This window comes from Cherax quadricarinatus, chromosome 62 (genome assembly GCF_038502225.1).
Source record: "Cherax quadricarinatus isolate ZL_2023a chromosome 62, ASM3850222v1, whole genome shotgun sequence".
Lineage (NCBI taxonomy): Eukaryota > Metazoa > Arthropoda > Malacostraca > Decapoda > Parastacidae > Cherax > Cherax quadricarinatus.
This window is the reverse complement of record NC_091353.1, coordinates 11,248,780-11,261,111: the sequence shown is the minus strand read 5'-3', so window position 1 is coordinate 11,261,111 and position 12,332 is coordinate 11,248,780. Positions and strand designations below refer to the sequence as shown.

The window sequence follows — 12,332 nt, the reverse complement described above, 5'->3', positions numbered from 1 at the left end:
AGGTACTGTCAGGTTTTGGCAAAGATGTTGGAAACATGTTTGGCAATGGAGTTGTTGGGGAGGACTATGTATCTCTTCTCGGCAGTGTCTTCTCTGGGTGTGTTGAAGATGTTTAATGCCCGCCGTCTGCAGTCTCTGATGAAGTGACGAGGATAGTGGAGTTTAGATAGTGGAGTAATTGAACAAGTATTTTCTAAACTCCACTATCCTCGTCACTTCATCAGAGACTGCAGACGGCGGGCATTAAACATCTTCAACACACCCAGAGAAGACACTGCCGAGAAGAGATACATAGTCCTCCCCAACAACTCCATTGCCAAACATGTTTCCAACATCTTTGCCAAAACATCATTCCAAGTATCTACCTCCACAACCACGACCATCAAGGACATCACCAGTAGTAGACAGGACAAGCCTCCATCCTCTGCAGGGGTATAAATAATCCCTTGTAATGACTGCAACAAATTATATGTGGGCGAAACATCAAGAGACCTCCAAACACGCATTTCAGAACACCAATATGCAAGCAGGACTGACGATACAAGGAATGCCTGTGTACAACATCGCAATTCACACAACCATTTAATTAACTACAGAAACTCAAGACTTATAGCCAACGAAGACAACACTCAATACAGAAGAATCCTGGAATCATCGCTTATCTCTATAACCAACAATTTCAACCAGAACAATGGCTTCTATAACATAGCTGAACCACTCGCCAAGAAATTTCTTCATCGCTATCCCACATAAGAACATAGAACACTGCAGAAGGTCTACAACTTGTCCAATACCCCTGCCAAGCTACCCAAGACTCTATAACCCCACCCGGTAGATCATCAGATGCAGCATTCTCCACCTGACCTTAACATTCTGAACATGACTATAAATACTCTCGTACCTTCCAACCCCAGATAGATCCGTGTGTGACTTGAAAAAGCCCACTGTGTGGGTGAAACGTTGTCAATAAAGGAACACATTATACTGCATTTGTGTTTATATTTCTATTGTCATGTCCCTGGGCTACAGGTACTGTCAGGCCCCTGGGCTACAGGTACTGTCAGGTTTCTGGGCTACAGGTACTGTCAGGTCCCTGGGCTACAGGTACTGTCAGATCCATGGGCTACAGGTACTGTCAGGTCCCTGGGCTACAGGTACTGTCAGGTCCCTGGGCTACAGGTACTGTCAGGTCCCTGGGCTACAGGTACTGTCAGGTCCCTGGGCTACAGGAACTGTCAGGCCCCTGGGCTACAGGTACTGTCAGGTCCCTGGGCTACAGGTACTGTCAGGTCCCTGGTCTACAGGTACTGTCAGGTCTCTGGGCTACAGGTACTGTCAGGCCCCTGGGCTACAGGTATTGTCAGGTCCCTGGGCTACAGGTAGTCAGGTCCCTGGGCTACAGGTACTGTCAGGTCCTTCGGCTACAGGTACTGTCAGGTCCCTCGGCTACAGGTACTGTGAGGCTCCTGGGCTACAGATACTGTCAGGTCCCAGGGCTACAGGTACTGTGAGGCCCCTGGGCTACAGGTACTGTCAGGTCCCTGGGCTACAGGTACTGTCAGGTCCCTGGGCTACAGGTACTGTCAGGTCCCTGGGCTACAGGTACTGTCATGTCCCTGGGCTACAGGTACTGTCATGTCCCTGGGCTACAGGTACTGTCAGGTCCCCGGGCTACAGGTACTGTGAGGCTCCTGGGCTACAGTTACTGTCAGGTCCCAGGGCTACAGGTACTGTGAGGCCCCTGGGCTACAGGTACTGTCAGGTCCCTGGGCTACAGGTACTGTGAGGCCCCTGGGCTACAGGTACTGTCAGATCCATGGGCTACAGGTACTGTCAGGTCCCTGGGCTACAGGTATTGTCAGGTCCCTGGGCTACAGGTACTGTCAGGTCCCTTGGCTACAGGTACTGTCAGGTCCCTGGGCTACAGGAACTGTCAGGCCCCTGGGCTACAGGTACTGTCAGGTCCCTGGGCTACAGGTACTGTCAGGTCCCTGGGCTACAGGTACTGTCAGGTCTCTGGGCTACAGGTACTGTCAGGGCCCTGGGCTACAGGTAGTCAGGTCCCTGGGCTACAGGTACTGTCAGGTCCCTGGGCTACAGGTAGTCAGGTCCCTGGGCTACAGGTACTGTCAGGTCCCTCGGCTACAGGTACTGTGAGGCTCCTGGGCTACAGATACTGTCAGGTCCCAGGGCTACAGGTACTGTGAGACCCCTGGACTACAGGTACTGTCAGGTCCCTGGGCTACAGGTACTGTCAGGTCCCTGGGCTACAGGTACTGTCAGGTCCCTGGGCTACAGGTACTGTCAGGTCCCTGGGCTACAGGTACTGTCAGGCCCCTGGGCTACAGGTACTGTCAGGTCTCCAGACTACACATACTGTCAGGTCCCTGGGCTACAGGTAGTCAGGTCCCTGGGCTGCAGGTACTGTCAGGTTCCTGGGCTACAGGTACTGTCAGGTCCCTGGGCTACAGGTACTGTCAGGTCCCTGGGCTACAGGTACTGTCAGGTCCCTGGGCTACAGGTACTGTCAGGTCCCTGGGCTACAGGTACTGTCAGGTCCCTGGGCTACAGGTACTGTCAGGTCCCTGGGCTACAGGTACTGTCAGGTCCCTGGGCTACAGGTACTGTCAGGTCCCTGGGCTACAGGTACTGTCAGGTCCCTAGGCTACAGGTACTGTCAGGTCCCTGGGCTACAGGTAGTCAGGTCCATGGGCTACAGGTACTGTCAGGTACCATCAGGTCCCTGGGCTACAGGTACTGTCAGGTCCCTGGGCTACAGGTACTGTCAGGTCCCTGGGCTACAGGTACTGTCAGGTCCCTGGGCTACAGGTACTGTCAGGTCCCTGGGCTACAGGTACTGTCAGGTCCCTGGGCTGCAGGTACTGTCAGGTCCCTGGGCTACCGGTACTGTCAGGTCCCTGGGCTACAGGTACTGTCAGGTCCCTGGGCTACAGGTAGTCAGGTCCATGGGCTACAGGTACTGTCAGGTACCATCAGGTCCCTGGGCTACAGGTACTGTCAGGTCCCTGGGCTACAGGTACTGTCAGGTCCCTGGGCTACAGGTACTGTCAGGTCCCTGGGCTACAGGTACTGTCAGGTCCCTGGGCTACAGGTAGTCAGGTCCCTGGGCTACAGGTACCATCAGGTCCCTGGGCTACAGGTACTGTCAGGTCCCTGAGCTACAGGTACCATCATGTCCCTGGACTACAGGTACTGTCAGGTCCCTGGGCTACAGGTACTGTCAGGTCCATGGGCTACAGGTACTGTCAGGTACCATCAGGTCCCTGGGCTACAGGTACTGTCAGGTACCATCAGGTCCCTGGGCTACAGGTACTGTCAGGTCTCTGGGCTACAGATACTGTCAGGTCCCTGGGCTACAGGTAGTCAGGTCACTGGGCTACAGGTAGTCAGGTCCCTGGGCTACAGGTACCATCAGATCCCTGGGCTACAGGTACTATCAGGTCCCTGGGCTACAGGTACCATCATGTCCCTGGGCTACAGGTACTGTCAGGTCCCTGGGCTACAGGTACTGTCAGGTCCCTGGGCTACAGGTACTGTCAGGTCCCTGGGCTACAGGTAGTCAGGTCCCTGGGCTACAGGTACCATCAGGTCCCTGGGCTACAGGTACTGTCAGGTCCCTGGGCTACAGGTACCATCATGTCCCTGGACTACAGGTATTGTCAGTTCCCTGGGCTACAGGTACTGTCAGGTCCCTGGGCTACAGGTACTGTCACGTGCATGGGCTACAGGTACTGTCAGGTACCATCAGGTCCCTGGGCAACAAGTACTGTCAGGTCCCTGGGCTACATTTACTGTCAGGTTCCTGGGCTACAGATACTGTCAGGTCCCTGGGCTACAGGTTCCATCATGTCCCTGGACTACAGGTACTGTCAGGTCCCTGGGCTACAGGTACTGTCAGGTCCCTGGGCTACAGGTACTGTCAGGTCCCTGGGCTACAGGTAGTCAGGTCACTGGGCTACAGGTACTGTCAGGTCCATGGGCTACCTGGAGTTTACCTGGAGAGAGTTCCGGGGGTCAACGCCCCCGCGGCCCGGTCTGTGACCAGGCCTCCTGGTGGATCAGAGCCTGATCAACCAGGCTGTTACTGCTGGCTGCACGCAAACCAACGTACGAGCCACAGCCCGGCTGATCAGGAACCGACTTTAGGTGCTTGTTCAGTGCCAGCTTGAAGACTGCCAGGGGTCTGTTGGTAATCCCCCTTATGTATGCTGGGAGGCAGTTGAACAGTCTCGGGCCCCTGACACTTATTGTATGGTCTCTTAACGTGCTAGTGACACCCCTGCTTTTCATTGGGGGGATGTTGCATCGTCTGCCAAGTCTTTTGCTTTCGTAGTGAGTGATTTTCGTGTGCAAGTTCGGTACTAGTCCCTCTAGGATTTTCCAGGTGTATATAATCATGTATCTCTCCCGCCTGCGTTCCAGGGAATACAGGTTCAGGAACCTCAAGCGCTCCCAGTAATTGAGGTGTTTTATCTCCATTATGCACGCCGTGAAGGTTCTCTGTACATTTTCTAGGTCAGCAATTTCACCTGCCTTGAAAGGTGCTGTTAGCGTGCAGCAATATTCCAGCCTAGATAGAACAAGTGACCTGAAGAGTGTCATCATGGGCTTGGCATCCCTCGTTTTGAAGGTTCTCATTATCCATCCTGTCATTTTTCTAGCAGATGCGATCGATACAATGTTATGGTCCTTGAAGGTGAGATCGTCCGACATGATCACTCCCAGGTCTTTGACGTTGGTGTTTCGCTCTATTTTGTGGCCAGAATTTGTTTTGTACTCTGATGAAGATTTAATTTCCTCATGTTTACCATATCTGAGTAATTGAAATTTCTCATCGTTGAACTTCATATTCTTTTCTGCAGCCCACTGAAAGATTTGGTTGATGTCCGCCTGGAGCCTTGCAGTGTCTGCAATGGAAGACACTGTCATGCAGATTCGGGTGTCATCTGCAAAGGAAGACACGGTGCTGTGGCTGACATCCTTGTCTATGTCAGATATGAGGATGAGGAACAAGATGGGAGCGAGTACTGTGCCTTGTGGAACAGAGGTTTTCACCGTGCCTGCCTCGGAATTTACTCTGTTGACTACTACTCTCTGTGTTCTGTTAGTGAGGAAATTATAGATCCATCGACCGACTTTTCCTGTTATTCCTTTAGCACGCATTTTGTGCGCTATTACGCCATGGTCACACTTGTCGAAGGCTTTTGCAAAGTTTGTATATATTACATCGGCATTCTTTTTGTCTTCTAGTGCATCTAGGACCTTGTCGTAGTGATCCAATAGTTGAGACAGACAGGAGCGACCTGTTCTAAACCCATGTTGCCCTGGGTTGTGTAACTGATGGGTTTCTAGATGGGTGGTGATCTTGCTCCTTAGGACTCTTTCAAAGATTTTTATGATATGGGATGTTAGTGCTATCGGTCTGTAGTTCTTTGCTGTTGATTTACTCCCCCCTTTGTGGAGTGGGGCTATGTCTGTTGTTTTTAGTAACTGTGGGACGACCCCCGTGTCCATGCTCCCTCTCCCTGGGGCAGAGTGCATGGGCATGTCATTTATCGCCTGTTCGAAGTCATTTGGCGTCAGGATAACATCAGATAGGCTTGTGTTAACCAAATTCTGTGGCTCTCTCATAAAAAATTAATTTTGATCTTCGACTCTCAGTCTGGTTAGTGGCTTGCTAAAAACTGAGTCATATTGGGACTTGAGTAGCTCACTCATTTCCTTGCTGTCATCTGTGTAGGACCCATCTTGTTTAAGTAAGGGCCCAATACTGGACGTTGTTCTCGACTTTGATTTGGCATAGGAGAAGAAATACTTTGGGTTTCTTTAGATTTCATTTATGGCTTTTAGTTCTTCCCGCGATTCCTGACTTCTATAAGATTCCTTTAGCTTAAGTTCGATGCTTGCTATTTCTCTGACCAGTGTCTCCCTACGCATTTCAGATAGATTGACCACTTTTAACCGCTCTGTTATTCTTTTCCGTCCCCTGTAAAGAGAGCGCCTGTCTCTTTCTATTTTACATCTATTCCTCCTTTTTCTTAGAGGAATAAGCCTTGTGCATACATCGAGTGCCACCAAGTTAATCTGTTCTAGGCATAAGTTGGGGTCTGTGTTGCTTAGTACATCTTCCCAGCTTATATCGGTTAGGACTTGGTTTACTTGGTCCCACTTTATGTTTTTGTTATTGAAGTTGAATTTGGTGAATGCTCCCTTGTGACTAATCTCATTTTGTCGGTCTGGGGCTCTGTGCATACATGTCTGAACCTCAATTATGTTGTGATCTGAGTATATTGTTTTTGATATGGTGACATTTCTTATCAGATCATCATTGTTAGTGAAGATGAGGTCTAGTGTATTCTCCATTCCAGTAGGCTCTATTATTTGCTGGTTTAAATTGAATTTTGTAAAGAGATTTAAAAGCTCGTGTGAGTGTGAGTTTTCATCAGAGCTGCCTCCTGGTGTTATTACTGCAACAATATTATTTGCTATATTCCTCCATTTTAGGTGCCTTAAGTTGAAATCCCCCAGGAGCAAGATGTTGGGTGCAGGAGCTGGAAGATTTTCCAGACAGTGGTCAATTTTTAACAGCTGTTCCTGGAATTGCTGGGATGTTGCATCCGGAGGCTTGTAGACTACCACAATGACTAGGTTTTGGTTCTCGACCTTTACTGCTAAAACTTCCACTACATCATTTGAGGCATTAAGCAGTTCTGTGCAAACAAGTGACTCTGCAATGTACAGGCCAACCCCCCCCCCCCTTTTGCCTGTTCACTCTGTCACATCTGTATAGGTTGTAACCTGGGATCCATATTTCGTTGTCTAAGTGATCCTTTATGTGGGTCTCAGTGAAAGCCGCGAACATTGCCTTTGCCTCTGCAAGCAGTCCACGGATGAAAGGTATTTTGTTGTTTGTTGCTGGCTTTAGACCCTGTATATTTGCAAAGAAGAATGTCATCGGACTGGTGGTATTGTTGGTACTGGAGGGGGGATTTTTTTTCCGGCATTAGTATCTGTATCTGTTGGTTTGGAGTGGAGGCCATCGACTGTGGTTCCACTCCAGGAATGACTGAATTTGGTGTACAATTTCTGCCATTTCCTGCAAGTTTTTTTTCCTTCCTGGCACTAAAAAACCTCTCCCTCTTGAGTGGGTGTGGCTACCCAGGTTTTCCCATGGCCTGGATGTTTTGTATCTTTTTGTCCCCTTTAGATGGTGTGCCTGGCAATTTAAGTTATAGCACAGTCTTTCCTGTACTGCGTAGGTACACATTTCAGGGTGAAAAAGCTTACAGGAAGGGAGTTTGCATTTTCCTGTTGTCATATGGGCACGGCATTTTCTAGGGTGGTCATAGTTGCACGTCCCATCTGTTTTTCCAGATTTCCCATGTCTGCAAATACCAAGTGCATAGTATGTGCACAGGCTTGGTTTCCGTTTGCCTTGGGTTTCTGTGACTGTATTCCCTGTTGGTGCATGTTTACCTGTCTTATTCCTATCTTCCCTAGCACCAACAATGGAGCTCCCACCAGTTGTTTTTGGTAATATATCCTCACTATTGCTAGTGGAGTCCTCTTGTTTGCTATTTCCTGTTGTATTTCTTGTTTGCAATATTGGTTTTATCTTATGTTTGACTACACTTGTTTCCCCACTACAGCTCCTGTCCCCTATGAGGTCATTTATATGTATTCCTTCCTGCGTATAATTCCCGACTACCTGGACAAAATCTCCAGCTTCACCATTACTGTCTCCCAGGACAACACCTCCAGCTTCACCATTACTGTCTCCCAGGACAGCATCTCCAACTTCACCATTACTGTCTCCCAGGACAGCATCTCCAGCTTCACCATTACTGTCTCCCAGGACAGCACCTCCAGCTTCACCATTTCTGTCTCCCAGGACAGCACCTCCAGCTTCACCATTACTGTCTCCCAGGACAGCACCTCCAGCTTCACCATTACTGTCTCCCAGGACAGCACCTCCAGCTTCACCATTACTGTCTCCCAGGACAGCACTATCAGCCCCACATTTACTGACTACCAGGACATCACCTCCAGCCTTACAGTTTCTGACTACATGGCCAGTATCAAGGGCAGTACCATTCAGCCCAGACTTTTTATGTTCCCATCTATTGTAGAAAGCTTCCAGGTTGTCTATGAAAGCAGCTTTGATGTTATCCTCTTTTAATACCCTTGTGATTTTAGTCCACAGATTTATCTCCTTTGGGCATACCCAAAAACACTTCCCTGTTTTAATACTGCTTGTAGCTAGTTCTTGGATATCTGCACAAGGGGCATGACACCAATTTCCACAAAAATGACAATTTATCCATGTGGAAGCCCGTTTGTTTGATTTATTGCAGACTACACACAGCTTCATAATGATTTGAATGGTTGATTTACTGTAATTCTACTAGCAACCTCTTGAATACTCTATTAATAACCTCTTTAAGTAAAGCTCTAGCTATCTGTATTTCTATTTCTAACTGTACTTTTATATCAGGACAGCTTACCGGAGTACGCTCCTGGAGTTTGTTTTATATTTATTGTTTGTGTTTATAAGGGCGCCTACAACCCCATCCATTTACAGTCTGCTTTATTGTCCAACGAATCCATTTGAAACCGGCCAAGGGTTCGACCAGTCGAGGGTTCAGTCCAGTCAAGGGTTCGGAGCCAGTCTGATCTGATCAGTGGGTCACTTATTTAAAACATACTGGTCGGTGATTTGGGCTAACACATGAAGGATCTACTGGAAAATTCTACCCGAGTAATATGTTATTTGATTGATACAAAAGTATAACTTGCGTGTTGAAGAAACCGGTGACTGCTGGCAACTCCTACAGTGACGAACAGTCGAGCCTCAACCCTTGTTTATCAATCGCTCTATCTAGCTTTTCTAGTTTTTCTTTTTGGCCTCCACCACAATAAATGCTACAGGGTTACAGGTACTATCAGGTCCCTGGGCAACAGGTACTATCAGGTCCCTGGGCTACAGGTACTGTCAGGTCCCTGGGCTACAGGTACTGTCAGGTCCCTGGGCTACAGGTACTGTCAGGTCCCTGGGCTACAGGTACTGTCAGGTCCCTGGGCTACAGGTACCATCAGGTCCCTGGGCTACAGGTACTGTCAGGTCCCTGGGCTACAGGTACTGTCAGGTCCCTGGACTACAGGTAGTCAGGTCCCTGGGCTACAGGTACTGTCAGGTCCCTGGGCTACATGTACTGTCAGGTCCCTGGGCTACAGGTACTGTCAGGTCCCTGGGCTACAGGTACTGTCAGGTCCCTGGGCTACAGGTACTGTCAGGTCCCTGGGCTACAGGTACTGTCAGGTCCCTGGGATACAGGTATCATCATGTCCCTGGGCTACAGGTTCTGTCAGGTACCTGGGCTATAGGTACTGTCAAGTCCCTGGGCTACAGGGACTGTCAGGTCCCTGGGCTACAGGTACTGTCAGGTCCCTGGGCTACAGGTACTGTCAGGTCCCTGGGCTACAGGTACTGTCAGGTCCCTGGGCTACAGGTACTGTCAGGTCCCTGGGCTACAGGTACTGTCAGGTCCCTGGGCTACAGGTACCATCACGTCCCTGGACTACAGGTACCATCACGTCCCTGGGCTACAGGTATTGTCAGGTCCCTGGGCTACAGGTACTGTCAGGTCCCTGGGCTACAGGTACTGTCAGGTCCCTGGGCTACAGGTACTGTCAGGTCCCTGGGCTACAGGTATTGTCAGGTCCCTGGGCTACAGGTATTTTCAGGTCCCTGGGCTACAGGTACTGTCAGGTCCCTGGGCTACAGGTACTGTCAGGTCCCTGGGCTACAGGTACTGTCAGGTCCCTGGGCTACAGGTACTGTCAGGTCCCTGGGCTACAGGTACTGTCAGGTCCCTGGGCTACAGGTACTGTCAGGTCCCTGGGCTACAGGTACTGTCAGGTCCCTGGGCTACAGGTACCATCACGTCCCTGGACTACAGGTACTGTCAGGTCCCTGGGCTACAGGTATTGTCAGGTCCCTGGGCTACAGGTACTGTCAGGTCCCTGGGCTACAGGTACTGTCAGGTCCCTGGGCTACAGGTACTGTCAGGTCCCTGGGTTACAGGTACCATCATGTCCCTGGGCTACAGGTTCTGTCAGGTCCCTGGGCTACAGGTACTGTCAGGTCAGTGGGCTATAGGTAGTCAGGGCCCTGGGCTACAGGTACTGTCAGGTCCCTAGGCTACAGGTACTGTCAGGTCCCTGGGCTACAGGTACTGTCAGGTCCCTGGGCTACAGGTACTGTCAGGTCTTTGGGCTACAGGTACTGTCAGGTCCCTGGGCTACAGGTACTGTCAGGTCCCTGAGCTACAGGTACTGTCAGGTCCCTGGGCTACAGGTACTGTCAGGTCCCTGGGCTACAGGTAGTCAGGTCCCTGGGGTACAGGTACTGTCAGGTCCCTGGGCTACAGGTACTGTCAGGTCCCTGGGCTACAGGTACTGTCAGGTCCCTGGGCTACAGGTACTGTCAGGTCCTTGGGCTACAGGTACTGTCAGGTCCCTGGGCTACAGGTACTGTCAGGTCCCTGGGCTACAGGTACTGTCAGGTCCCTGGGCTACAGGTACTGTCAGGTCCCTGGGCTACAGGTACTGTCAGGTCCCTGGGCTACAGGTACTGTCAGGTCCCTGGGCTACAGGTACTGTCAGGTCCCTGGGCTACAGGTACTGTCAGGTCCCTGGGCTACAGGTACTGTCAGGTCCCTGGGCTACAGGTACTGTCAGGTCCCTGGGCTACAGGTACTGTCAGGTCCCTGGGCTACAGGTACTGTCAGGTCCCTGGGCTACAGGTACTGTCAGGTCCCTGGGCTACAGGTACTGTCAGGTCCCTGGGCTACAGGTACTGTCAGGTCCCTGGGCTACAGGTACTGTCAGGTGCTAACAAGAATTAAAATTGAAACATTTACTTTGTGTAATTCTTGGAAACAAATTTCTCCAAAACATCAGTAAATTGTAGAGAACATCACTGGAGGCCGTCCAGCTGGTGGAGGCCGTCCAGCTGGTGAAGGCCGTCCAGCTGGTGGAGGCCCTCCAGCTGGTGGAGGCCATCCAGCTGGTGGAGGCCCTCCAGCTGGTGGAGGCCCTCCAGCTGGTGGAGGCCCTCCAGCTGGTGGAGGCCCTCCAGCTTGCAGAGGCCCTTCAGCTTTCAAAGGCCCTCCAGCAGTTGGCAGAGGTCCTCCAGCTGGCAGAGGCCATCCAGCTGGTGGAGGTCTCCTGGGCTGCAGCCTCTAAAGCCCATGCCTTTATCCAGCCCTGTCTACAAGTGCTGCATACCTTGTACCCATGTGGACAAGACTTTCTGCAAGGTGAAGTGCAAAAGTCCGCTGATATGGGGTGGTGAGTCTCGTTCTCCCAGTTGTCCCTCTCGTTTTTCCTCTCATCATCCCGGGAGCCTGAAAAAAGACACACATCGGTTACGGGTTCCTATCATGGAGAAGTGCTAAACCCTAAAGGGTAATACATTAAGAGATGGCAGGCAATATAATTTGATTTGAAGGAGGGATGGGGGGGCCCCCAATTCCTTGGATCCCAAGCCCTTCATCAGCATCAAGACATCCCCACATGACAGACACAGGTCTTGAAGTCTGACAACAGTGGTGACAGTTTTCTCATCACTAAAACAATGATCACACCATTGTGTGTGCAAACAATAACACAATATCAAGACTTACAAACATTTTGACTTATTTTCACATTTATAAATAATAGTGACTACATTACTATAATAAAATTATTGTGACACTCACAAGATATTGACAATAACATTGAAGATAATAATAGACATAATACTAGAGATAATATTAGAGTTTGTATGAGGGTGGTATTCAGATCTTCAAGAAAATATAAACCAAGTCTTCCAGTGGGCCACAGAAAACAATGATATGTTCAATAAGGTCAAATATCAGGTACAGCCTCTCCTCATTTAACAACTGAATTCCATTCCTAAGACCATGTTGTTAAACGAATTCATCGCTAAGTGAGGAGCATACTATAATGGTAGTGGGTTTGTGTCAACCATCTTTGATATTCGTTTAATGTCACCTTTGCACCATTTATAATATTTCTGGTATATTTTTAAATGTTTATACAGTAGTGTAATGTATACTGAAATAAACAGAAGAGAGGAACTTAGCGCTAATATACATTATTTAGGTATAAATAATGGTCAGAGAGTCCGTCATAAATCTGAGGCGTCAGTAAACGAGTACGTTGCTAAGTGAGAAGAGGCTGTACTATGCTAAGGAAAAATTCAAGAATTAAAATCTGGAAGAGATCTTACATTCAAGGATCACAAC

At 49.8% G+C, this 12,332-nt stretch overlaps 1 protein-coding gene across 1 annotated transcript in view; it reads right to left on the bottom strand.

The window, feature by feature from the left end:
* LOC128687111 (cysteine-rich motor neuron 1 protein) overlaps window positions 1–12,332 on the bottom strand; it is a gene marked incomplete in the record, with an annotated part of 166,032 nt that overhangs the window by 29,226 nt on the left and 124,474 nt on the right. Inside the window, 1 exon segment of the mRNA XM_070098432.1 lies at window positions 11,311–11,429. Within this exon segment, the coding sequence (XP_069954533.1) occupies window positions 11,311–11,429 (119 nt within the window).